Raw genomic sequence first — 26,329 nt, forward strand, 5'->3', positions numbered from 1 at the left:
AGTCTCCCCCCCACCCCCCCGGTGTTATGTGTTGGGGATTTGTGACACTGAAGTCACTGTTTATTTTGAGGGGTGTTTGGGCTTTGGAACTTTCCTCTAGTTTTTGGGAACTGTCCACCTCTGTATTGTCCCCGAAAGCCTCCTCTCTGATACTGGCTCTGGTATGTGGGTCTGGTTGGTGAGGTTGAGGGTTCTGTGCTTGGGCCCGAAACCCCCCTCTAAATTGTGTCTTCCTAAATGTGCCTCTGCTCTGTGGGGAGTAGAGCGCGCCCATGGCCTTGGCCGTATACGTGTCCTTTTTCAGTTTCTCTATAGCTGTGTCTGGCCCAAACAACTGCTGTCCATTAAAAGGCATATTAAGTACAGCCTGTTGGATTTCGGGCTTGAATCCGGAGGTGCGTAGCCATGCGTGTCTCCGAATAGTGACCGCTGTATTCACAGTTCCTGCGGCTGTGTCTGCTGCATTCTTGCCGATCGTATCCGGTTATTCGAGATACTTTGGCCCCCTCCCACCACTTGCTGTGCACGCTTTTGGAACTCTTTGGGCAGATGTTCTATAAAGTGCTGCATTTCATCCCAATGAGCTCTGTCATATCTTGACAACAAAGCCTGGGAGTTGGCAATGTGCCATTGATTGGCTGCTTGTGCTGCAACTCTTTTCCCCGCTGCATCAAACTTTCGACTTTCTTTATCAGGTGGTCGTGCATCTCCAGAGGTGTGTGAATTAGCCCTTTTACGTGCTGCACCTACTACTACTGAGTCAGGTGTCAGTTGTTGCGTGATGTACACAGGATCTGTAGGGGGAGGCTTGTACTTTTACTCCACCCTAGGTGTGATGGCCCTGCCTTTGACAGGCTCTTAAAATACTTGCTTCGTGTGTTTCAACATTCCTGGCAACATTGGAAGACTCTGGTACTGACTATGGGGGTCATTCCGACCCCGGCGGTCCTGGTTGGCGGGAGCACCGCCAACAGGCTGGCGGTGCCCCGCAGGGCATTCTGACCGCGGCGGTTTGGCCGTGGTCAGAACAGGAAAACCGGCGGTCTTCCGCCGGTTTTCCGCTGCCCTGAGGAATCCCCCATGGCGGTGCAGCTTGCTGCGCCGCCATGGGGGATTCCGACCCCCTCACCGCCATCCTGTTCCTGGCAGTTCCGACCACCAGGAACAGGATGGCGGTGAGGGGTGTCGTGGGGCCCCTGGGGGCCCCTGCAGTGCCCATGCCAATGGCATGGGCACTACAGGGGCCCCCGTAAGCGGGCCCCACTTTGAATTTCAGTGTCTGCATTGCAGACACTGAAATTCGCGACGGGTGCAACTGCACCCGTCGCACCCTTCCCACTACGCCGCCTCCATTCGGAGCCGGTGTCCTCGTGGGAAGGGGTTTCCCGCTGGGCTGGCGGGCGGCCTTCTGGCGGTCGCCCGCCAGCCCAGCGGGAAACACAGAATGGCCGCCGCGGTCTTTTGACCGCGGTGCGGTCATTCGGCGGTTCCCGCCAGGCGGGCGGCTCCCGCCGCTCGCCGGGGTCTGAATGACCCCCTATGTGTTGACGACAAAGTATTAAATAAAAAGTCATCCTCAATCGGTTCAACGTGCAGTGTCACATTGTGAAAAGCAGCTGCTCTGGACACCACCTACGTGTAAGCAGTACTGTCTTCAGGTGGTGATGGTCTCGCTGGGTAGCAGTCTGGACTATTGTCTGATACAGGCGCATCATAGAGATCCCATGCATTTGGGTCTTCCTGACTCATCCCTGTGTGCGTTGGATACTGCATCATAGGTGGGGTAGCAATTGGTGATGGTTGTGGTGAGTGGTGTGGTGATAGTGGTGGCGAAATTTGTGGTGGAGTTACTTGTTTTGCCACCTTTGCTTGTGGTTGTGGTTGTTTGTCTTTGTCTTGGAAAGCAAGTTTCCTTTTCATCCTTATAGGAGGGAGAGTTCTTATTTTCCCTGTATCCTTTGGAATATGGAGCCTTCTTTGTGTATAATCTGGCTCCCCTGCTTCTAGTTCTTGTCCAAATTTATGGCCTTGCAGTTGTGCTGAAAGGCCTTGCTCCTCTGAATATGAGCTTGTTTTCGGCTCCGAAGCTGGATGTTTCGGTACCGAAACCTTTCCTACAGTTTTTTTTGGCTCTGAAGCCACTTTTTTTGGTTTCGGTGTTCCGATCTCTCGGTGCCGACTCATCTCGGTGCCGGTATCTCGATGTCGAGTTTGGTCGGAACCAGAGTCTCGGTGTCGAGTATGTTCTGTGCCTGTATCTCGACCGGAGTCGGATGACTTCGACACATGTGTGCCCTTTTTCGGTGCCGATGGTCGGTCACAGATTTTACGGGTTAAGCCATGGCCTTCACGATTTTTGCGTGAGTTTTGGCCGGGGCGGTTTTACTCACGGTTTTCGGCGTCTGCTCTGTTTCGGGCTCGTCCGAGTCAGCACTGGAGAAAGTCTCATCTTCCTCGATGTCGTGGTGTCCTGGCGGCGCCGACGCCATTTGAAGCCTTCGTGCTCTCCGGTCCTGTAGCGTTTTCTTCGACCGAAACGCCCGACAGGGCTCGCAGGTATCCTCTTTGTGTTCGGGGGACAAACACAAATTACAGACCAGATGTTGATCTGTGGAAGGATACTTGTTGTGGCATTCAGGGCAGAAGCGGAATGGGGTCCGTTCCATTAGCCTTGAAGACGCACGCGGTCGGGCCGACCAGGCCCCGCCGGGGAATCGAAGCCCCGAAGGGCTACCGGAGCTTTTCTTGAATCGGTGTCGATCTGCGTTAACTAACCCGATACCGAACGCAAACAATCGACAACCGTCGAATTTTCCGATATTTAACTAACTTTCCGAACCGAAACACGGAGCGAAGAGGAACACGTCCGAACCCGATGGCGGAAAGAAAGCAATCTAAGATGGAGTCGACGCCCATGCGCAATGGAGCCGAAAGGGGAGGAGTCCCTCGATCTCGTGACTCGAAAAGACTTCTTCGAAGAAAAACAACTTGTAACACTCCGAGCCCAACACTAGATGGCAGGATATGCACAGCATGTGTATCTGCAGCTACACATGCCATCGAACATATATATATATCTATATATACACACACATCTTTTGATACATAAATATAGACCGATGGATACGTATACACACTTCCTTACTTATAGGGGGCTTTCAAACCAGCCCTCTTCATCAAATGCTATTGTTGTGTCCTTCATGTTTAAATTCCACCCGCTACAGCGTGGGGCAATCGGTCAGCCCACTTCAGCCTCCGACTCAGTGATGGCATTCTGCTCTTTCACAAGGCACATATCCCTACAAAGTACTTCCTTCCGTGCCAAGGACTACTATGGCAATGTGTGTATTTTTAGAACAAACTATTAATTCTGCTTTCACTGATTTTCTTTTTTGAACACTGGCAAGCCTTGCAACTTCCACAACAATGCAAGCACTGATAAAGCCAAAAGGCTGCCAGCCAATGCCAGATCGACTGGCTTTGTAAATGCTGATTTATCTTGGCTCCAATGTCGGCATCATTTCAGCACCATACCTTGACTCCATCCAAGACCGCCTTTATGACTTCTCGGACCGTGGTGACCACTTCCTTATCTTCAGAGTTTATGCCCTCGAGCATCACCTGATCCGACCATCGAATGAGATTGGCAAGGCTCTGGTACACACGACTATAGCAGGAGGATACAGCTGAGCTGTGGGTGAAAGAAGACAAGGGGTCACGCACTAAGTACAGGTGTTAGCCATCACCTGTTATCCATAGGGCTCCATCAGCAACAATCACATCTCTACTCATAACTCCCACAGTCAAGTGACTAAACTATGTTCAAGGACAGAGCCTTAAGACCATTTCCATAAATGGTACCATTTTCAACTTAACAGAAATGAAACCGCTAATTGCACAAATATTGGCAGACTAAGGTCATCAACAGTGCAAACTTACCCCAGACATACAAAACGTGTACTGCAAAACATGAGAATGCCAAGCTCCACTTTGGCAGACTAAATAGATAATGAAAAGACCTGCAAGTTTTACTTACCTTTGGTAACACTTTTTGGTGAATACTTTAATGACAGATTCCTTCTGAATTTCGCCAGGTCCTAGACTGGATCTGGAACCTTTTTAGAAGTTGCTCCAGTGTGCCCATAGGTGCCAGCACTAAACGTCTGCTTTATCTCATCACCAGAAGTGACGCAGTGGAGCAGTTTGCAGGAGCCACACCTTCACTTTAATGTCAGTTTGCAAGAAAGAATTGCTTGGCCTTCGGTATGGAGCATCAGTAACAGATGACCATGACAGTGGGAACTGGGTGGTGGATACTCTAAACGCTGTTTGCTCGCCAACCCACCTTCCTTCCCATTCTGTGAAGTGAGCTTCTAGATATTAATCAGCTTCCATTTAGATTGCCTAAAATGGAACCTGATTAATATCTAAAAGCTCACTTCACAGAATGGGAATGAAGGTGGGTTCGCCAGCAAACAGTGTTTAGAGTATCCACCACACAGTTCCCAGTAACTTGTTCTAATGGATAATTCTAACTGTATATTCCTCATTTTTCGAATAGATATCAAGGTAGTACCTCCCAAAAGGTGAAAGGTCTGAGTAGTGGACTTAATACCAGGAAATCCTGCAGGACCAAGCAGGTGGCTTCAGCGCTGGTAGAATGAGTAGTCTGAACACTTTCAGAAGGTTCCTTTTAGGATGAGGCATAATACATTTTATTGAAGAGAAAGATGTACAAGAACAAAGTCTGATTCTGGACTGCCCTTCGGATTCTTGCACCAGAGAACCCTCACTAAAAGTTAGCCATTCACTCCGCGCTTTTGAATCCTATTGATATAAAAGTGAAGGGCTCTCTTGTGATCTAGCCAGTGCAGCCGCTCCTCCTCCTTATAGGGCTGTGGCCGAGCGAAGCATGATGGACTGCCCCACATGAAAAGGAGATTCCACCTTTGGTAGAAATTATGCTAGAGTCCAAAGCAGCAGCTCGTCCGGAAAGAAGGTGATATCTGGTGGTTGCACTGACAGCGTCTACAGTTGACATGACACAAGGAGGTGATCACAATAAGAGAAGGGCAGTTTTCCTGATCAACAGTTTTAAGGAAGAGCTGTGGATAGGCGCAAAGGGTGTGGACACTTAACAACTACATTAAGGTCCCACTCAGGTATATCAAAAGGAGCAGGGGAAACATGGACATAAGACCCTTCAAAAAACGTATCGCAACCGGTGACTTGAACTTAGAGGGCTGATGAGGTAAACATAAAAAGGCCGACAACGCCAACAAACAATCTTTAACAGAGGAAATGGCAAGGCCTTGCTGGGCTAGAGACAGGACAAACAGCAGTACATCAGGAACTTTAGCCTGAAGCAGACTGACATGATGGTCCTCATATCAGGCCCAAACTTTGCCCATTTCCAAAATGGACTGACTGTGGGCAGCAGGATGTGAAGATGACATCCGCCAACCAATCGAGCGCTTCAGGTTGCTCAGCAGATTCCACTCAATCCCCACGCATGAAGGTGCAGTTCCTCCCAAAAAGAGATGGAGCGGGGCACAGATTCTCATACTCAGCAAGTCAGGGTACTAGGTCCTCTATCCCCCCATCACATTCTGTAGTGAGGTCCCTCTAGGAACGTCACTCTTTCCGGCATGGTTACCTCCACTTTTTGCCTTTCTATAAGTGTGTTTAGACTGTTTTCAATGGGATCTTGCTAACCAGGACCACAGTGATTGTGCTCGCTCCTCTAAATGTGGTTGCTTTGGTACCCTTTACACCCCACAATTGGCTTACTGGTGTACCCCTATAAGTCCCTAGTATATGGTACCTAGGTACCCAGGACACTGGTACACCAGGGGTCTCCCATGGGCTGCAGCATGTATTGTGCCACCCATGGGAACCCATGCAAACTGTGTCTGCAGGCCTGCCATTTGCACCATGCGTGAAAAGGTGCATCCACCCTTTCATCACAGGTAACTACACCAGGTCACTGTAAGTCACCCCTATGGTAGGCCCTCATAGCCCAGAGGGCAGGATGCAGGTCCCTGTGTGTGAGGGGCCCCCCTGCATGAGCAGAGGTGCCCCTACGCACTCCAGCTCCAATGCACTGGACTTCGTAAGTGCAGGGAAGCCTTTTTACCCATGTACTGGCCACAGGTCACACTACCTGTAGTCCAGCTACATAATGGTAACTCCGAATCTAGGCATGTTTGGTATGAAGCATGTCGGAATCATACCACAATACTAATTCTGGTATTGGTGGCATGATTCCGTGCACTCGGAGGGCTCCTTAGAGGACCCCCCCAGTAATGCTCCTACCAGTCTTTCAGGGTGTGCGGAAAGCCCACACTGCTGCACCCCCTCAGACAGGTTTCTGCCCTCCTACTGCTTGACCAGTGTAGGAAGTTGGCTCTGTATGTGCTATTTCAAAGTAAGGAATAGCATGCACAGAGTCCAAGGGTTCCCCTTAGAGGTAAAATAGTGGTAAAAATAGATAATACTAATGCTCTATTTTGTGGTAGTGTGGTCGAGCAGTAGGCTTATCCAAGGAGTAGTGTTAAGCATTTGTTGTACATACACATAGACAATAAATGAGGTACACACACTCAGAGACAAATCCAGCCAATAGGTTTTTATATAGAAAAATATCTTTTCTTAGTTTATTTTAAGAACCACAGGTTCAAATTCTACATGTAATATCTCATTCGAAAGGTATTGCAGGTAAGTACTTTAGGAACTTCAAATCATCAAAATTGCATGTATACTTTTCAAGTTATTCACAAATAGCTGTTTTAAAAGTGGACACAGTGCAATTTTCACAGTTCCTAGGGGAGGTAAGTATTTGTTAGGTTAACCAGGTAAGTAAGACACTTACAGGGCTTAGTTCTTGGTCCAAGGTAGCCCACCGTTGGGGGTTCAGAGCAACCCCAAAGTCACCACACCAGCAGCTCAGGGCCGGTCAGGTGCAGAGTTCAAAGTGGTGCCCAAAACACATAGGCTAGAATGGAGAGAAGGGGGGTGCCCCGGTTCCGGTCTGCTTGCAGGTAAGTACCCGCGTCTTCGGAGGGCAGACCAGGGGGGTTTTGTAGGGCACCGGGGGGGACACAAGCCCACACAGAAATTTCACCCTCAGCGGCGCGGGGGCGGCCGGGTGCAGTGTAGAACCAAGCGTCGGGTTCGCAATGTTAGTCTATGAGAGATCTCGGGATCTCTTCAGCGCTGCAGGCAGGCAAGGGGGGGGTTCCTCGGGGAAACCTCCACTTGGGCAAGGGAGAGGGACTCCTGGGGGTCACTTCTCCAGTGAAAGTCCGGTCCTTCAGGTCCTGGGGGCTGCGGGTGCAGGGTCTCTCCCAGGTGTCGGGACTTAGGATTCAAAGAGTCGCGGTCAGGGGAAGCCTCGGGATTCCCTCTGCAGGCGGCGCTGTGGGGGCTCAGGGGGGACAGGTTTTTGTACTCACAGTCTTAGAGTAGTCCTGGGGTCCCTCCTGAGGTGCTGGATCGCCACCAGCCGAGTCGGGGTCGCCGGGTGCAGTGTTGCAAGTCTCACGCTTCTTGCGGGGAGCTTGCAGGGTTCTTTAAAGCTGCTGGAAACAAAGTTGCAGCTTTTCTTGGAGCAGGTCCGCTGTCCTCTGGAGTTTCTTGTCTTTTCGAAGCAGGGGCAGTCCTCAGAGGATGTCGAGGTCGCTGGTCCCTTTGGAAGGCGTCGCTGGAGCAGGATCTTTGGAAGGCAGGAGACCGGCCGGTGAGTTTCTGGAGCCAAGGCAGTTGTCGTCTTCTGGTCTTCCTCTGCAGGGGTTTTCAGCTAGGCAGTCCTTCTTCTTGTAGTTGCAGGAATCTAATTTTCTAGGGTTCAGGGTAGCCCTTAAATACTAAATTTAAGGGCGTGTTTAGGTCTGGGGGGGTTAGTAGCCAATGGCTACTAGCCCTGAGGGTGGGTACACCCTCTTTGTGCCTCCTCCCAAGGGGAGGGGGTCACAATCCTAACCCTATTGGGGGAATCCTCCATCTGCAAGATGGAGGATTTCTAAAAGTCAGAGTCACCTCAGCTCAGGACACCTTAGGGGCTGTCCTGACTGGCCAGTGACTCCTCCTTGTTGCTTTCTTTGTTCCCTCCAGCCTTGCCGCCAAAAGTGGGGGCCGTGGCCGGAGGGGGCGGGCAACTCCACTAAGCTGGAGTGCCCTGCTGGGCTGTGACAAAGGGGTGAGCCTTTGAGGCTCACCGCCAGGTGTCACAGCTCCTGCCTGGGGGAGGTGTTAGCATCTCCACCTAGTGCAGGCTTTGTTACTGGCCTCAGAGTGACAAAGGCACTCTCCCCATGGGGCCAGCAACATGTCTCTGGTGTGGCAGGCTGCTGGAACTAGTCAGCCTACACAGACAGTCGGTTAAGTTTCAGGGGGCACCTCTAAGGTGCCCTCTGTGGTGTATTTTACAATAAAATGTACACTGGCATCAGTGTGCATTTATTGTGCTGAGAAGTTTGATACCAAACTTCCCAGTTTTCAGTGTAGCCATTATGGTGCTGTGGAGTTCGTGTTTGACAGACTCCCAGACCATATACTCTTATGGCTACCCTGCACTTACAATGTCTAAGGTTTTGTTTAGACACTGTAGGGGTACCATGCTCATGCACTGGTACCCTCACCTATGGTATAGTGCACCCTGCCTTAGGGCTGTAAGGCCTGCTAGAGGGGTGTCTTACCTATACTGCATAGGCAGTGAGAGGCTGGCATGGCACCCTGAGGGGAGTGCCATGTCGACTTACTCGTTTTGTCCTCACTAGCACACACAAGCTGACAAGCAGTGTGTCTGTGCTGAGTGAGAGGTCTCCAGGGTGGCATAAGACATGCTGCAGCCCTTAGAGACCTTCCTTGGCATCAGGGCCCTTGGTACTAGAAGTACCAGTTACAAGGGACTTATCTGGATGCCAGGGTCTGCCAATTGTGGATACAAAAGTACAGGTTAGGGAAAGAACACTGGTGCTGGGGCCTGGTTAGCAGGCCTCAGCACACTTTCAATTGTAAACATAGCATCAGCAAAGGCAAAAAGTCAGGGGGCAACCATGCCAAGGAGGCATTTCCTTACAACCAGCTCAAGCAGGGGAAGGCAGAACAAAGGATTTCCTGCAGGAGAGGAGGGCAAACACCATCTCACTTGGAAATAGGTGTTACAAGGCTGAGGAGGGGTAGCCTCCCTACACCACCGGCTTGCTTTGAAGGGCACATTTAGTGCTGGCCTTGCATAATCCGGTTTGCACCAGACCAGTGACCCCTGGTCCCTGTTCTGGCATAAAAGCACACAAAGGAAAGGGGAGTGACCACTCCCCGGTCCATCACCACTCCTGGGGTGGTGCCCAGAGCTCCTCCAGATGGCCACTTGATTCTACCATCTTGGAAACAATATGTGCAGAGGACCCTGGCAGCATCTGATTGGTCAGCACAGGTGCCTGACGTCAGTGACCCTCTGCGATAGGTGGTCACCCTGCAGAGTGAACAAGCCCCCTGTTAGGGCTATTTAGGGACTCCCTTGTGGGTGGGTCCCCAGATTCCACGTGCAAGACTCCACCAGGACTCCCCTGCATCAAACTCTTCTGGTCCTGGCCACTGGAACCTCTGCTGGACTTCACAGGAACCAAACAAGCCTGCAACTCCCAAGACAACCTTGCCTTGCAACATTGTTTCTTCGGCTCCTTCCAGTAATTGCAGCATTTCCACAGCTGTGCATCCTCTGGGGTCAGCAAGACTTCAGCTGCATCAAAGAAGCAAGAAAGAATCTCCCCTGGAATGAAGGAGTCACTCCCCTGCATTCGCAGGTACCTAAGGCAATGACATCTGGCTGCTGGGATCTGCTCTCCACAGGACCTGCGTGGATCCTCCAACACAGGTGGTGGTTCTGAGTGGTCCCTTCTGCCGATCTTAGGAGATGGTGAGCCCTTGCGTCTTTTCGCAGGAGAGTTCCCCTGTGCACTGTGACTCTTACAGCAACCAAGGCTTGTTGACTCCTGCTCTAAGGGATCTTCAGGCTCCAAGTAGCCCCGTCCTACAGCACTTCATCCTTGCAAGGAAAGTCTCTCCTCTGATGCTTCAGTGACGTGGGACTCCTCTCCCAGTGTGCTGACTGGGCCTCACTGCAACTTACTGTGCCTGCTGCCAGTGGGTTGCCTGTGAGGGCTGCGACTGCTTCTGCTGGCTCGCCTAACTGCTGATGGTCAGCCCGTACTCCCCTCCAACGGTCGAGTCTCCTGGCCCTTGCTGGTCCTCTTCTTCCATGCAAATCCTCTTCGCCCAGATTTGCATTTGCCAAGGCTTGTTGGTGATCCTCCTGACCACTGACCATCTAAGACCCGGCAACGGACATCATCTACACAACTGCAAGGACCTCTCTGCAGCTCCTGAGCTCTACAGCTGATCTTCCCTCATTGACCCAGATCTTCATCCACAGAAAAAGGGGCAGAGGCTCCTGCCCCACCTGGACACTCCTGCGTGGAGTGGACTCTGTCCCCTTCTCTTGCGGGTCCTCTTCTTCCGGAATCCACTGTTGGGTTCCACTAGACTGGTCCTGGTCTTGCAAACTTCCTTTTCCAAGTCTCCTTTTTAGTCTTTGGGAAGACCAGGTAACTTACCTCTGCTCTCCTGGTCACTGGGGGTCACCTAGGTACTCACCTCTTGGGGTCCCGAGTTCCTTCAGCTACCGTCTAACTCTTCCACATCCTTGGGTGGGGGACCTAATTTTGCACTGTGAAGGACGTTCCCTGATAGTGCAACCAGCGCCACAGCTTTGGCACCTACCAGCAAAGAACAATACCACACCACCCAGTAGTACTACAACATGGTGGTCTTACTGTCCGTCGAAACTTGCACACAACTGCCCTTAATGGAAGGTATTATCACCCGAAAGCCAGCTGGATGGCATACAGTTTGAGGAGACTAAAGTGATACCTCTGCACGGGAGGCAGAGCCTTCTCCTACCTTGCCCCCAAGGCCTGGAACTCCCTCCCCACCAAACTCCGCAAGACTCAGAACCTCCTGCTCTTCAGAAAGAACCTCAAGATGTGGCTGTTCGAGCAGTAATCAACCCCCCTCCCCCCAACGCCTTGAGCCCTCACGGTTGAGTAGCGCGCTCTATAACTTTTTTTGATTGATTGATTGCTACAACGGAGAACAGAACTCCCTGATCTTGATCATGTTCCGGTGGCCCCCTCAGCCCATAGTTAATGCATCCATCACCACTGAGTGCTCTGGTTAGGGTAGGGAGAATGACCTGCTCCAAGTCAAATTGGAATCATTCATCTAACACTGAAGGTCCCATGCCGCCTCGTCTTACACACAGATGTTGACCAAGATACATCCCCAGCCTTGAGCCAGCATATGGCATGAGGCACTAGCATGACACATGAGGCCAGGAGACAAAGAATTCTCATAACCATCCAGCCCGAAACAGAACCGAGTGTGAAACATAAGAATCTTCTGTACTTGCTGTCGGAGTGGGAAAACTTTGTACATCGCAGTTTCCAGAATGGCCCCTATAAAGATAATCCTTTGCACTGGCTGAAGATGGGATTACGGCTTGTTGATGAAAAGACCATGGAAGATAGGAGAGGGATGGTTGTCTGCAGGTGGTCCGCGATAGACTGTGATGAGCCCGTTTTCAATAGGAAGTCACTGAGATACAGGAATGTGTGCACTCTAAACGTGCAAAGTCGTACATCGCCTTTGTAAATACTCGGGAGGCCTAGGTGAGATCAAAGGGCAATGACAGTGAACTGAATGAGTTGATTTACCCTAACCAAGCAGAGGAAAGGCCAGTGGGCTCTAGGTTTGGTACATGAAAGCACACATACCACAAGTCCAAGGACACCATCCAATCCCCAAGGTAAAGAGTGAAGAGGACCTGGGCCACAGTCAACATCTTGAATGTGTCCTTCCGAGGGAAAGTGATCAAAAACCAAAGATCCAAAATTAGTGTTAGTCCATCCGCTTTTAAAACATATCTTTTTCATTGATCTTGATCACACATACAACCGCATAAACACATCAGTGCAGTGTGTATCCGTTCTACATAATCATACTTTTTTTTTTCACAAGTATCTTTATCCCAGACCATATTCTCAAGCAACATTTCCAGGTTTTAATGCATTCTAATTTAATGATATATTGTATGTTTCTTGCTTAAGACGGCCTGTTGATCAGAAGGTGAATACGTTTTACTAGCATTTTAGCCTTGTTCGTCAGATCCTCTGATAATTTTTCATCTTTTCTCGACTGTCCGTTTTGGCCCCAGTAAGTGATAGGAATAGCATCTGTTGCCCCTCTCCTTCTCTATGTGTGACACTCCATTGCTCCTTTGGCCAGCAATGAATGAACCTCTCTGGCCAAGGTGGAAGCCGGATGGAAAGAGGAGGAAGTGTAGGGACAGGTGACAAAAGACAAGGGTGTAAGAGGACAACCTGCAGAACACACTGATCCGAAGTAACTGCATCTCAGCTGGGTAGGTCCAAGCATTTTCTGCCACCCACTGGCCACAAGTGACTCCTCAAGGGGGCAATCAGTGCTGCTTGGCTGCAGCAGGGGAAAAGGAAGACCAGGACTGGCCATGATGTTGTGCCCCAGTCTTCTGTCTCCATCACTGGGATTGACGGACTGCGGCATGGGCCAATATGGCTTGCATCTGGCAGTAAGTCAGGCCCTGAAAGTATTCCCTCAATTTCTGTACTGATGAGGTAACTGATGGACTGGTGCAAACAAGCCAAAGGAGCTGTCTGTAGCATGGCTTTCCTTAAACCACTGCAAGGCGGAATCCGCCATGTCTCTGATCAGCCTGGGCTGTCAGAAGGCATAACCATGAGGTATGCTTGGACACCCCCAGAATAATCTGTGGAATCCATGCGGAAAACTAATCAGCACAACAGGGCCTATGGGACAGCCTTACACCATCTGTAGTATTGAATCCTAGACCTCGAAATGTACTTAGCCGTGTCACGCCAGTCACGGACTGTTTGTTCTAAGGTTTGAAACATGGCAGGATTCCACTCACTATGTGCCACAGCGTGCGGGTATGTTGCCCAACAGGCAGAGCGCATTGAAAAATCGTAATATCAGACTGGCAGAGGAGAACACCCTCTTGCAAAGTAAATTAATATGCTTAGATTGTCGATCAGGTGGAGCAGTAGGAAATGCATTGTAACGCCTAGCTATGCTGTGACCGACCAGCAGAGCAGGGCTTAGCCTACGGTGCAGCAAGTGTCCGGCAGCGCTTCACTGAAGGACATTAAAGTCCCTGAAGTTGCAGGGACTGTCTGCAAACTTTCAGTAAGCACACCAGCGTAGGTATCCACTGTAGGCAACCATAGGACTCCCATCTGTTTTTTTTTGTGGCTGTGATGACATTTTTCCTTGTCAGTCTAAGAATTATGCGAGGGAGGGACCTCCCTTGACCTGGAGTGCAATTTTGAGTGGGGCTAACTTTTGCTTGGCTACGTAGAACCTCGCCTTCCGCGCCTCGTGGCTTTTAAGGGCATCAGGGAGCATCTGACACATGACTTGACTCACAATATGATTCTGGAGTCATCCCTAGCACACAGTCACAAAAAACACGGTTTTGAGAGTTGTTAAAACACCAACAAAGTTCTGAAGCAGAGCTTTGGAGCTGCTTCGAAGAGTGCAGAATAAAGGAACTGGCATCAGGCACAAGGAAGGCGCCTATGTATTGCTCCGCTCCATTACTTTCGGAGGTGGGATAAAGCCAACGTTGAGTCATGTGGTGATATGTAACAACACGCAGGAGAAATTGCTAAAAAGAATTGCAGATCCTTTCCATCTCCAGGAGAATACAAAAGTTGAGGAATCTGAAGTCAGAAGTCTCAGAAAAGAGCAGGGAATGCTTTCCTCAATAATATGAGGCATGGACAGTGGAAGCTTAAATGTTAACTCACAGAGACAACAGGTACCGAACAGCTGAGAGCAGCGTAAGCTGTCCTCTCACACAACAAACAGCAATGGTACATCAACCATCTAAAGTAACGGGTGCAGCAGAAGCTATTCCAGACTCCATCACACACACACACACAGAACACAGGTGAGAGGACCAGGGTCCTTCACAAAGAACAGCACTACAGGGTCACTGGTACCAGAGGAAGGACAGCAGAGGTACAAGTTAGCCTTCTGCATAACAGGAAGAGCACAAGCATGGGACCGGGAGGTAAATTCATTCATCTACATTAAAAAGATGCCAAGTATGTGGAACCTGAGCCCATTAGCCTGGGTTGAGTTCAGGATTTACTTCTATGTTACAGTCGCTGCTCTCCACACATCATCCTGCAGAGCATGGAAACTAATGGTCAGATCCCATATGGATCAACGAGGCGGAACAAAAAAGTCCTGCTAACTGCATCCACCTGAGATGTCATGCAGCTGTGTGCCAGGGAAGAGCAACATTCATCTGCCTCAGTCTAGTCATATTCTCTGATCCTGAAAAAAAACCAGGCTTGTCAGAGCGCACATTGGTTCTGTGATGAGGCTATAATGCTGATAAAGATGAAAAAAGCATCCGAGCAGAAAAGAACTTGAAAACATAGATCTTAAGAAGCCATTTCTGGGGGGGTCTCCACCCTGTGTGCCAGGCGCCACTGCCATTCTTCTACATGCATTTGTAAAGGGTTGTGCAGTATATATTTAGCCATCTTCTCTGATTCACTTAAGTTTCCGCTATGGAAATGGACTCCCCAAAGCCCTCTAGTTAACCACTACCATCAGACCATGCCAAAGTGAGGCAACCCCGCTCTGGTTCTGTGTCAAACACCAGCACATTAGAGAATGGCACATGCCAATGTCTGCCAAGGGTTCAAATGATTGGATGGAATGTGACTCGTACTGACACATTAGGACAGAAAATACTTAAATTTGCTAGAAAAACATCTGCCATGGTGCAGAAAGTGTGACCCACAAAGCTCGTCATCGACCAAAGATTGTGTTCCCTCGACAGTGCTGACCCGTAGGGGAAGAAAAACACCATCTGGGAATAAAGCCTGCAACTCCTTCCTCAACCGTAAGGTAGAAGAGACAGATAGTGTAGTCTGAGCTGACACTGCCAAGGAAAGGAATGACTACTGTAAGGAAATGCCTCCTTGGCATGGTTGCCCCCTGACTTTTTGCCTTTGCTGATGCTATGTTTACAATTGAAAGTGTGCTGAGGCCTGCTAACCAGGCCCCAGCACCAGTGTTCTTTCCCTAACCTGTACTTTTGTATCCACAATTGGCAGACCCTGGCATCCAGATAAGTCCCTTGTAACTGGTACTTCTAGTACCAAGGGCCCTGATGCCAAGGAAGGTCTCTAAGGGCTGCAGCATGTCTTATGCCACCCTGGAGACCCCTCACTCAGCACAGACACCCTGCTTGCCAGCTTGTGTGTGCTAGTGAGGACAAAACGAGTAAGTCGACATGGCACTCCCCTCAGGGTGCCATGCCAGCCTCTCACTGCCTATGCAGTATAGGTAAGACACCCCTCTAGCAGGCCTTACAGCCCTAAGGCAGGGTGCACTATACCATAGGTGAGGGTACCAGTGCATGAGCATGGTACCCCTACAGTGTCTAAACAAAACCTTAGACATTGTAAGTGCAGGGTAGCCATAAGAGTATATGGTCTGGGAGTCTGTCAAACACGAACTCCACAGCACCATAATGGCTACACTGAAAACTGGGAAGTTTGGTATCAAACTTCTCAGCACAATAAATGCACACTGATGCCAGTGCACATTTTATTGTAAAATACACCACAGAGGGCACCTTAGAGGTGCCCCCTGAAACTTAACCGACTATCTGTGTAGGCTGACTAGTTTTAGCAGCCTGCCACAAACCGAGACATGTTGCTGGCCCCATGGGGAGAGTGCCTTTGTCACTCTGAGGCCAGTAACAAAGCCTGCACTGGGTGGAGATGCTAACACCTCTCCCAGGCAGGAATTGTCACACCTGGCGGTGAGCCTCAAAGGCTCACCTCCTTTGTGCCAACCCAGCAGGACACTCCAGCTAGTGGAGTTGCCCGCCCCCTCCGGCCAGGCCCCACTTTTGGCGGCAAGGCCGGAGAAAATAATGAGAATAACAAGGAGGAGTCACTGGCCAGTCAGGACAGCCCCTAAGGTGTCCTGAGCTGAGGTGACTCTAACTTTTAGAAATCCTCCATCTTGCAGATGGAGGATTCCCCCAATAGGATTAGGGATGTGACCCCCTCCCCTTGGGAGGAGGCACAAAGAGGGTGTACCCACCCTCAGGGCTAGTAGCCATTGGCTACTAACCCCCCAGACCTAAACACGCCCTTAAATTTAGTATTTAAGGGCTACCCTGAACCCTAGAAAATTAGATTCCTGCAACTACAAGAAGAAGGACTGTGTAGGAAGTTGGCTCTGTATGTGCTATTTCAAAGTAAGGAATAGCATGCACAGAGTCCAAGGGTTCCCCTTAGAGGTAAAATAGTGGTAAAAATAGATAATACTAATGCTCTATTTTGTGGTAGTGTGGTCGAGCAGTAGGCTTATCCAAGGAGTAGTGTTAAGCATTTGTTGTACATACACCTAGACAATAAATGAGGTACACACACTCAGAGACAAATCCAGCCAATAGGTTTTGTTATAGAAAAATATCTTTTCTTAGTTTATTTTAAGAACCACAGGTTCAAATTCTACATGTAATATCTCATTCGAAAGGTATTGCAGGTAAGTACTTTAGGAACTTCAAATCATCAAAATTGCATGTATACTTTTCAAGTTAGTCGCAAATAGCTGTTTTAAAAGTGGACACAGTGCAATTTTCACAGTTCCTAGGGGAGGTAAGTATTTGTTAGGTTAACCAGGTAAGTAAGACACTTACAGGGCTTAGTTCTTGGTCCAAGGTAGCCCACCGTTGGGGGTTCAGAGCAACCCCAAAGTCACCACACCAGCAGCTCAGGGCCGGTCAGGTGCAGAGTTCAAAGTGGTGCCCAAAACACATAGGCTAGAATGGAGAGAAGGGGGTGCCCCGGTTCCGGTCTGCTTGCAGGTAAGTACCCGCGTCTTCGGAGTGCAGACCAGGGGGGTTTTGTAGGGCACCGGGGGGGACACAGGTCCACACAGAAATTTCACCCTCAGCGGCGCGGGGGCGGCCGGGTGCAGTGTAGAAACAAGCGTCGGGTTCGCAATGTTAGTCTATGAGAGATCTCGGGATCTCTTCAGCGCTGCAGGCAGGCAAGGGGGGGATTCCTCGGGGAAACCTCCACTTGGGCAAGGGAGAGGGACTCCTGGGGGTCACTTCTCCAGTGAAAGTCCGGTCCTTCAGGTCCTGGGGGCTGCGGGTGCAGGGTCTCTCCCAGGCGTCGGGACTTTAGGTTCAAAGAGTCGCGGTCAGGGGAAGCCTCGGGATTCCCTCTGCAGGCGGCGCTGTGGGGGCTCAGGGGGGACAGGTTTTGGTACTCACAGTATCAGAGTAGTCCTGGGGTCCCTCCTGAGGCGTCGGATCTCCACCAGTCGAGTCGGGGTCGCCGGGTGCAGTGTTGCAAGTCTCACGCTTCTTGCGGGGAGCTTGCAGGGTTCTTTAAAGCTGCTGGAAACAAAGTTGCAGCTTTTCGTGGAGCAGGTCCGCTGTCCTCGGGAGTTTCTTGTCTTTTCGAAGCAGGGGCAGTCCTCAGAGGATGTCGAGGTCGCTGGTCCCTTCGGAAGGCGTCGCTGGAGCAGGATCTTTGGAAGGCAGGAGACAGGCCGGTGAGTTTCTGGAGCCAAGGCAGTTGTCGTCTTCTGGTCTTCCGCTGCAGGGGTTTTCAGCTGGGCAGTCCTTCTTCTTGTTGCAGGAATCTAATTTTCTAGGGTTCAGGGTAGCCCTTAAATACTAAATTTAAGGGCGTGTTTAGGTCTGGGGGGTTAGTAGCCAATGGCTACTAGCCCTGAGGGTGGGTACACCCTCTTTGTGCCTCCTCCCAAGGGGAGGGGGTCACAATCCTAACCCTATTGGGGGAATCCTCCATCTGCAAGATGGAGGATTTCTAAAAGTTAGAGTCACTTCAGCTCAGGACACCTTAGGGGCTGTCCTGACTGGCCAGTGACTCCTCCTTGTTGCTTTCTTTGTTCCCTCCAGCCTTGCCGCCAAAAGTGGGGGCCGTGGCCGGAGGGGGCGGGCAACTCCACTAAGCTGGAGTGCCCTGCTGGGCTGTGACAAAGGGGTGAGCCTTTGAGGCTCACCGCCAGGTGTCACAGCTCCTGCCTGGGGGAGGTGTTAGCATCTCCACCCAGTGCAGGCTTTGTTACTGGCCTCAGAGTGACAAAGGCACTCTCCCCATGGGGCCAGCAACATGTCTCTAGTGTGGCAGGCTGCTGGAACCAGTCAGCCTACACAGCTAGTTGGTTAAGTTTCAGGGGGCACCTCTAAGGTGCCCTCTGGGGTGTATTTTGCAATAAAATGTACACTGGCATCAGTGTGCATTTATTGTGCTGAGAAGTTTGATACCAAACTTCCCAGTTTTCAGTGTAGCCATTATGGTGCTGTGGAGTTCGTGTAAAACAGACTCCCAGACCATATACTCTTATGGCTACCCTGCACTTACAATGTCTAAGGTTTTGCTTAGACACTGTAGGGGCACAGTGCTCATGCACTGGTACCCTCACCTATGGTATAGTGCACCCTGCCTTAGGGCTGTAAGGCCTGCTAGAGGGGTGTCTTACCTATACTGCATAGGCAGTGAGAGGCTGGCATGGCACCCTGAGGGGAGTGCCATGTCGACTTACTCATTTTGTTCTCACCAGCACACACAGGCTTGTAAGCAGTGTGTCTGTGCTGAGTGAGGGGTCTCTAGGGTGGCATAAGACATGCTGCAGCCCTTAGAGACCTTTCTTGGCATCAGGGCCCTTGGTACTAGAAGTACCAGTTACAAGGGACTTATCTGAATGCCAGGGTGTGCCAATTGTGGATACAATGGTACATTTTAGGTGAAGGAACACTGGTGCTGGGGCCTGGTTAGCAGGGTCCCAGCACACTTCTCAGTCAAGTCAGCATCAGTATCAGGCAAAAAGTGGGGGGTAACTGCAACAGGGAGCCATTTCTTTACACAAGCCCCCCCCAGCCCACAGGCCAGGAGACTCAGCCAACGCTGGAAGAGTCTTCCTAGTCTGTCAGGCGAGGAAGAGTAGAGGAAATGGCTGGTTTGTTGCAGGGCCTACTCTGCCTTACATCCTCCTGTTCAGGTCATTCCCTCTGGGGAACTGACCCACTTCCACAGTGATAGGACCTAGTCTGAACTGCCTCTTGTCTGTGCTTTTTATGTCTTCACCCATTCTCTCTATTTTGAGGTCAGAGGTATCCACCTCTGCTAATCTTATCTTAGCCAAGGTCACCCCTAGCTTACCCAAAGAGGTTACCCAGAGCTGGAGTAACCCCACCATGACCAACAGGGTCAGGGGGCCTAACTTGTTATTTGGCATGGGGTCAGACCACCATGCCAAGGATAGTGCAGCCATAAAGGCTAACACCCAGCAGAGGCCACTGACAGCTGTCAGTGCCCAGAACCACACCTTTAGCTCTTCACCTAAAAGGGAAGGGGCTAAGTTACAGGCTTCTTTGGGTTCAGGTTGCCTGTCTGCTGTATTGGAGTGGGGGGTTACCACATCTTGTAGTGAACACCCTTCTTCCACTCTTTCTTCTGTTAGCTGAGGAGCCACCCACTCAGGTTTAACAGTTGCCTGACTAGCCAGGACTTCTTGTGGGTCAGGTTGGACTTTATCAGGGCCATTTTTGGAGTTCTCCCCTACTGGAGCAGAATCTCCTTGGCTTGCTGTAACCTTGGCTAAAGGTTGTCCACCCTTCCTACTCTGTTTTCTTTTCTTCTTCTTCTGGGGCCTGCTTGCATTTACTGCAGAGGCAGGACTTCCAGAAACCTTGGGAGAGGACTGGCACTGGACCAGTTCCTCTCTTGAGCTCTGACTAACCTCTGGGTAGTCATTTCCAAGGAGACAATCAAGGGGGAGGTCTGTACTGACTACTACCCTTCTCCAGCTAAGAGTGCCACCCACTTCTATGGGTACTAAAGCCACAGGCCTCTTAGTGACCCTGTCTAGGCTAACTCTTACCCTGGCAGTCTCACCTGGGATGTACTGGTTTGAGAGCACCAGCCTGTCATGCACAATAGTGTGACTGGCACAAGTGTCTCTCAGGGCAGTGGTTGGGATTCCATTCACCAGTAGGTGGTGGAAGTGTCTACTTCCCTCTGGAATCTCCAACTCACCTGTTGGGCCCTGTTTCCAGTTGAAGGCTATGAAGACCTCCTCATCTGAAGAGTCATCTCCCATGGCTATACTGGTTACCCCTGGAATTTTGTTCTGAGGTTTGTTTTTGGGACAAGAAGTGTCCTTGGTGTGGTGCCCAGACTGTTTACAGATGTGGCACCATGCCTTAGTGGCATCCCAGTTCTTACCCTGGTACCCACCTTTGTTTTGGGTTGTGTCTTGGGGCCCACCCACCTGTTCTGGTTTTTGGGGGCCTACAGAGGACTCTTTTTCTTTGTTTCTAGTGTCACCCACTTTCTCCTGGGGAGTTTTTGTAACCCCTTTCTTTTGGTCACCCCCAGTGGAAGTTTTGGTTACCCTAGTCTTGACCCAGTGGTCTGCCTTCTTTCCCAATTCTTGGGGAGAAATTGGACCTAGGTCTACCAGATACTGATGCAACTTTTCATTGAAGCAGTTACTTAAAATGTGTTCTTTCATAAACAAATTATAAAGCCCAACATAGTCACACACTTCATTTCCAGTTAACCAACCATCTAGTGTTTTTACTGAGTAGTCTACAAAATCAACCCAGGTCTGACTCGAGGATTTTTGAGCCCCCCTGAACCTAATTCTATACTCCTCAGTGGAGAATCCAAAGCCCTCAATCAGGGTACCCTTCATGAGGTCATAAGATTCTGCATCTTTTCCAGAGAGTGTGAGGAGTCTATCCCTACACTTTCCAGTGAACATTTCCCAAAGGAGAGCACCCCAGTGAGATCTGTTTACTTTTCTGGTTACACAAGCCCTCTCAAAAGCTGTGAACCATTTGGTGATGTCATCACCATCTTCATATTTTGTTACAATCCCTTTGGGGATTTTTAGGATGTCAGGAGAATCTCTGACCCTATTTAAGTTGCTGCCACCATCGATGGGACCTAGGCCCATCTCTTTTCTTTCCCTCTCTATGGCTAGGATCTGTCTTTCCAAAGCCAATCTTTTGGCCATCCTGGCTAACTGGATGTCCTCTTCACTGGGGCTATCCTCAGTGATTTCAGAGGTGTTGGTCTCTCCTGTGAGGGAACCAGCATCTCTGACTATTATTTTTGGAGTCAGGGTTTGAGGGACCCTGTTCTCCCTAGATAGGACTGGTAGGGGGGAATTGTCCTCCAAGTCACTATCCTCTTCCTCTGAGTTGCCACCCTCAGAGGGGTTGGCCTTTTCAAACTCTGCCAAAAGCTCCTGGAGCTGTATTTTGGTAGGTTTGGGGCCCATTGTTATTTTCTTTATTTTACAGAGTGACCTTAGCTCCCTCATCTTAAGATGGAGGTAAGGTGTGGTGTCGAGTTCCACCACAGTCACATCTGTGCTAGACATTTTGTTTCTAAAAGTTGGAATACTTTTTAAGAATCTACAACTGGTTCTAGAATCTAATTCAAACTTTTACAAACTTTTAAACTCTAAAAGAAATGCTAAACAGGGACTTAACACACAAGGCCCTAGCAGGACTTTTAAGAATTTAGAAAACTTTTCAAATTGCAAAAATCAATTTCTAATGACAATTTTGGAATTTGTCGTGTGATCAGGTATTGGCTGAGTAGTCCAGCAAATGCAAAGTCTTGTACCCCACCGCTGATCCACCAATGTAGGAAGTTGGCTCTGTATGTGCTATTTCAAAGTAAGGAATAGCATGCACAGAGTCCAAGGGTTCCCCTTAGAGGTAAAATAGTGGTAAAAATAGATAATACTAATGCTCTATTTTGTGGTAGTGTGGTCGAGCAGTAGGCTTATCCAAGGAGTAGTGTTAAGCATTTGTTGTACATACACCTAGACAATAAATGAGGTACACACACTCAGAGACAAATCCAGCCAATAGGTTTTGTTATAGAAAAATATCTTTTCTTAGTTTATTTTAAGAACCACAGGTTCAAATTCTACATGTAATATCTCATTCGAAAGGTATTGCAGGTAAGTACTTTAGGAACTTCAAATCATCAAAATTGCATGTATACTTTTCAAGTTAGTCGCAAATAGCTGTTTTAAAAGTGGACACAGTGCAATTTTCACAGTTCCTAGGGGAGGTAAGTATTTGTTAGGTTAACCAGGTAAGTAAGACACTTACAGGGCTTAGTTCTTGGTCCAAGGTAGCCCACCGTTGGGGGTTCAGAGCAACCCCAAAGTCACCACACCAGCAGCTCAGGGCCGGTCAGGTGCAGAGTTCAAAGTGGTGCCCAAAACACATAGGCTAGAATGGAGAGAAGGGGGTGCCCCGGTTCCGGTCTGCTTGCAGGTAAGTACCCGCGTCTTCGGAGTGCAGACCAGGGGGGTTTTGTAGGGCACCGGGGGGGACACAGGTCCACACAGAAATTTCACCCTCAGCGGCGCGGGGGCGGCCGGGTGCAGTGTAGAAACAAGCGTCGGGTTCGCAATGTTAGTCTATGAGAGATCTCGGGATCTCTTCAGCGCTGCAGGCAGGCAAGGGGGGGATTCCTCGGGGAAACCTCCACTTGGGCAAGGGAGAGGGACTCCTGGGGGTCACTTCTCCAGTGAAAGTCCGGTCCTTCAGGTCCTGGGGGCTGCGGGTGCAGGGTCTCTCCCAGGCGTCGGGACTTTAGGTTCAAAGAGTCGCGGTCAGGGGAAGCCTCGGGATTCCCTCTGCAGGCGGCGCTGTGGGGGCTCAGGGGGGACAGGTTTTGGTACTCACAGTATCAGAGTAGTCCTGGGGTCCCTCCTGAGGCGTCGGATCTCCACCAGTCGAGTCGGGGTCGCCGGGTGCAGTGTTGCAAGTCTCACGCTTCTTGCGGGGAGCTTGCAGGGTTCTTTAAAGCTGCTGGAAACAAAGTTGCAGCTTTTCGTGGAGCAGGTCCGCTGTCCTCGGGAGTTTCTTGTCTTTTCGAAGCAGGGGCAGTCCTCAGAGGATGTCGAGGTCGCTGGTCCCTTCGGAAGGCGTCGCTGGAGCAGGATCTTTGGAAGGCAGGAGACAGGCCGGTGAGTTTCTGGAGCCAAGGCAGTTGTCGTCTTCTGGTCTTCCGCTGCAGGGGTTTTCAGCTGGGCAGTCCTTCTTCTTGTTGCAGGAATCTAATTTTCTAGGGTTCAGGGTAGCCCTTAAATACTAAATTTAAGGGCGTGTTTAGGTCTGGGGGGTTAGTAGCCAATGGCTACTAGCCCTGAGGGTGGGTACACCCTCTTTGTGCCTCCTCCCAAGGGGAGGGGGTCACAATCCTAACCCTATTGGGGGAATCCTCCATCTGCAAGATGGAGGATTTCTAAAAGTTAGAGTCACTTCAGCTCAGGACACCTTAGGGGCTGTCCTGACTGGCCAGTGACTCCTCCTTGTTGCTTTCTTTGTTCCCTCCAGCCTTGCCGCCAAAAGTGGGGGCCGTGGCCGGAGGGGGCGGGCAACTCCACTAAGCTGGAGTGCCCTGCTGGGCTGTGACAAAGGGGTGAGCCTTTGAGGCTCACCGCCAGGTGTCACAGCTCCTGCCTGGGGGAGGTGTTAGCATCTCCACCCAGTGCAGGCTTTGTTACTGGCCTCAGAGTGACAAAGGCACTCTCCCCATGGGGCCAGCAACATGTCTCTAGTGTGGCAGGCTGCTGGAACCAGTCAGCCTACACAGCTAGTTGGTTAAGTTTCAGGGGGCACCTCTAAGGTGCCCTCTGGGGTGTATTTTGCAATAAAATGTACACTGGCATCAGTGTGCATTTATTGTGCTGAGAAGTTTGATACCAAACTTCCCAGTTTTCAGTGTAGCCATTATGGTGCTGTGGAGTTCGTGTAAAACAGACTCCCAGACCATATACTCTTATGGCTACCCTGCACTTACAATGTCTAAGGTTTTGCTTAGACACTGTAGGGGCACAGTGCTCATGCACTGGTACCCTCACCTATGGTATAGTGCACCCTGCCTTAGGGCTGTAAGGCCTGCTAGAGGGGTGTCTTACCTATACTGCATAGGCAGTGAGAGGCTGGCATGGCACCCTGAGGGGAGTGCCATGTCGACTTACTCATTTTGTTCTCACCAGCACACACAGGCTTGTAAGCAGTGTGTCTGTGCTGAGTGAGGGGTCTCTAGGGTGGCATAAGACATGCTGCAGCCCTTAGAGACCTTTCTTGGCATCAGGGCCCTTGGTACTAGAAGTACCAGTTACAAGGGACTTATCTGAATGCCAGGGTGTGCCAATTGTGGATACAATGGTACATTTTAGGTGAAGGAACACTGGTGCTGGGGCCTGGTTAGCAGGGTCCCAGCACACTTCTCAGTCAAGTCAGCATCAGTATCAGGCAAAAAGTGGGGGGTAACTGCAACAGGGAGCCATTTCTTTACAGACTGCCTAGCTGAAAACCCCTGCAGAGGAAGACCAGAAGACGACTACTGCCTTGGCTCCAGAAACTCACCGGCCTGTCTCCTGCCTTCCAAAGATCCTGCTCCAGCGACGCCTTCCAAAGGGACCAGCGACCTCGACATCCTCTGAGGACTGCCCCTGCTTCGAAAAGACAAGAAACTCCCGAGGACAGCGGACCTGCTCCAAGAAAGGCTGCAACTTTGTTTCCAGCAGCTTTAAAGAACCCTGCAAGCTCCCCGCAAAAGGCGTGAGACTTGCAACACTGCACCCGGCGACCCCGACTCGGCTGGTGGCGATCCAACACCTCAGGAGGGACCCCAGGACTACTCTAAGACTGTGAGTACAAAAACCTGTCCCCCCTGAGCCCCCACAGCGCCGCCTGCAGAGGGAATCCCGAGGCTTCCCCTGACCGCGACTCTTTTGAATCCAAAGTCCCGACACCTGGGAGAGACCCTGCACCCGCAGCCCCCAGGACCTGAAGGACCGGACTTTCACTGGAGAAGTGACCCCCAGGAGTCCCTCTCCCTTGCCCAAGTGGAGGTTTCCCCGAGGAACCCCCCCCTTGCCTGCCTGCAGCGCTGAAGAGATCCCGAGATCTCTCATAGACTAACATTGCGAACCCGACGCTTGTTTCTACACTGCACCCGGCCGCCCCCGCGCCGCTGAGGGTGAAATTTCTGTGTGGGCTTGTGTCCCCCCCGGTGCCCTACAAAACCCCCCTGGTCTGCCCTCCGAAGACGCGGGTACTTACCTGCAAGCAGACCGGAACCGGGGCACCCCCTTCTCTCCATTCTAGCCTATGCGTTTTGGGCACCACTTTGAACTCTGCACCTGACCGGCCCTGAGCTGCTGGTGTGGTGACTTTGGGGTTGCTCTGAACCCCCAACGGTGGGCTACCTTGGACCAAGAACTGAACCCTGTAAGTGTCTTACTTACCTGGTAAACCTAACAAAAACTTACCTCCCCCAGGAACTGTGAAAATTGCACTAAGTGTCCACTTTTGAAATAGCTATTTGTGAATAACTTGAAAAGTATACATGCAATTGAAATGATTCAAAGTTCCTAATGTACTTACCTGCAATACCTTTCAAACAAGATATTACATGTTAAATTTGAACCTGTGGTTCTTAAAATAAACTAAGAAAAGATATTTTTCTATAACAAAACCTATTGGCTGGATTTGTCTCTGAGTGTGTGTACCTCATTTATTGTCTGTGTGTATGTACAACAAATGCTTAACACTACTCCTTGGATAAGCCTACTGCTCGACCACACTACCACAAAATAGAGCATTAGTATTATCTATTTTTACCACTATTTTACCTCTAAGGGGAACCCTTGGACTCTGTGCATGCTATTCCTTACTTTGAAATAGCACCTACAGAGCCAACTTCCTACATTGGTGGATCAGCGGTGGGGTACAAGACTTTGCATTTGCTGGACTACTCAGCCAATACCTGATCACACGACAAATTCCAAAATTGTCATTAGAAATTGATTTTTGCAATTTGAAAAGTTTTCTAAATTCTTAAAAGACCTGCTAGGGCCTTGTGTTAGATCCTGTTTAGCATTTCTTTTAGAGTTTAAAAGTTTGTAAAAGTTTGAATTAGATTCTAGAACCAGTTGTAGATTCTTAAAAAGTATTCCAACTTTTAGAAGCAAAATGTCTAGCACAGATGTGAATGTGGTGGAACTCGACACCACACCTTACCTCCATCTACAGATGAGAGAGCTAAGGTCACTCTGTAAACTAAAGAAAATAGCAATGGGCCCCAAACCT

General features: G+C 50.1%; 1 protein-coding gene across 7 annotated transcripts in view; it reads right to left on the bottom strand.

Annotated features, from left to right (window-relative positions):
- RAPGEF1 (Rap guanine nucleotide exchange factor 1) overlaps positions 1–26,329 on the bottom strand; it is a 432,768-nt gene that overhangs the window by 249,937 nt on the left and 156,502 nt on the right. For all 7 annotated transcript variants that reach the window (XM_069237096.1, XM_069237094.1, XM_069237093.1 and 4 more), the window contains exon 4: positions 3,535–3,691. In XM_069237096.1, the coding sequence (XP_069093197.1) occupies positions 3,535–3,691 (157 nt within the window). The remainder of the gene's footprint in view (positions 1–3,534; positions 3,692–26,329) is intronic.

This window comes from Pleurodeles waltl, chromosome 6, assembly GCF_031143425.1.
Source record: "Pleurodeles waltl isolate 20211129_DDA chromosome 6, aPleWal1.hap1.20221129, whole genome shotgun sequence".
Taxonomy (NCBI): Eukaryota; Metazoa; Chordata; class Amphibia; order Caudata; family Salamandridae; genus Pleurodeles; species Pleurodeles waltl.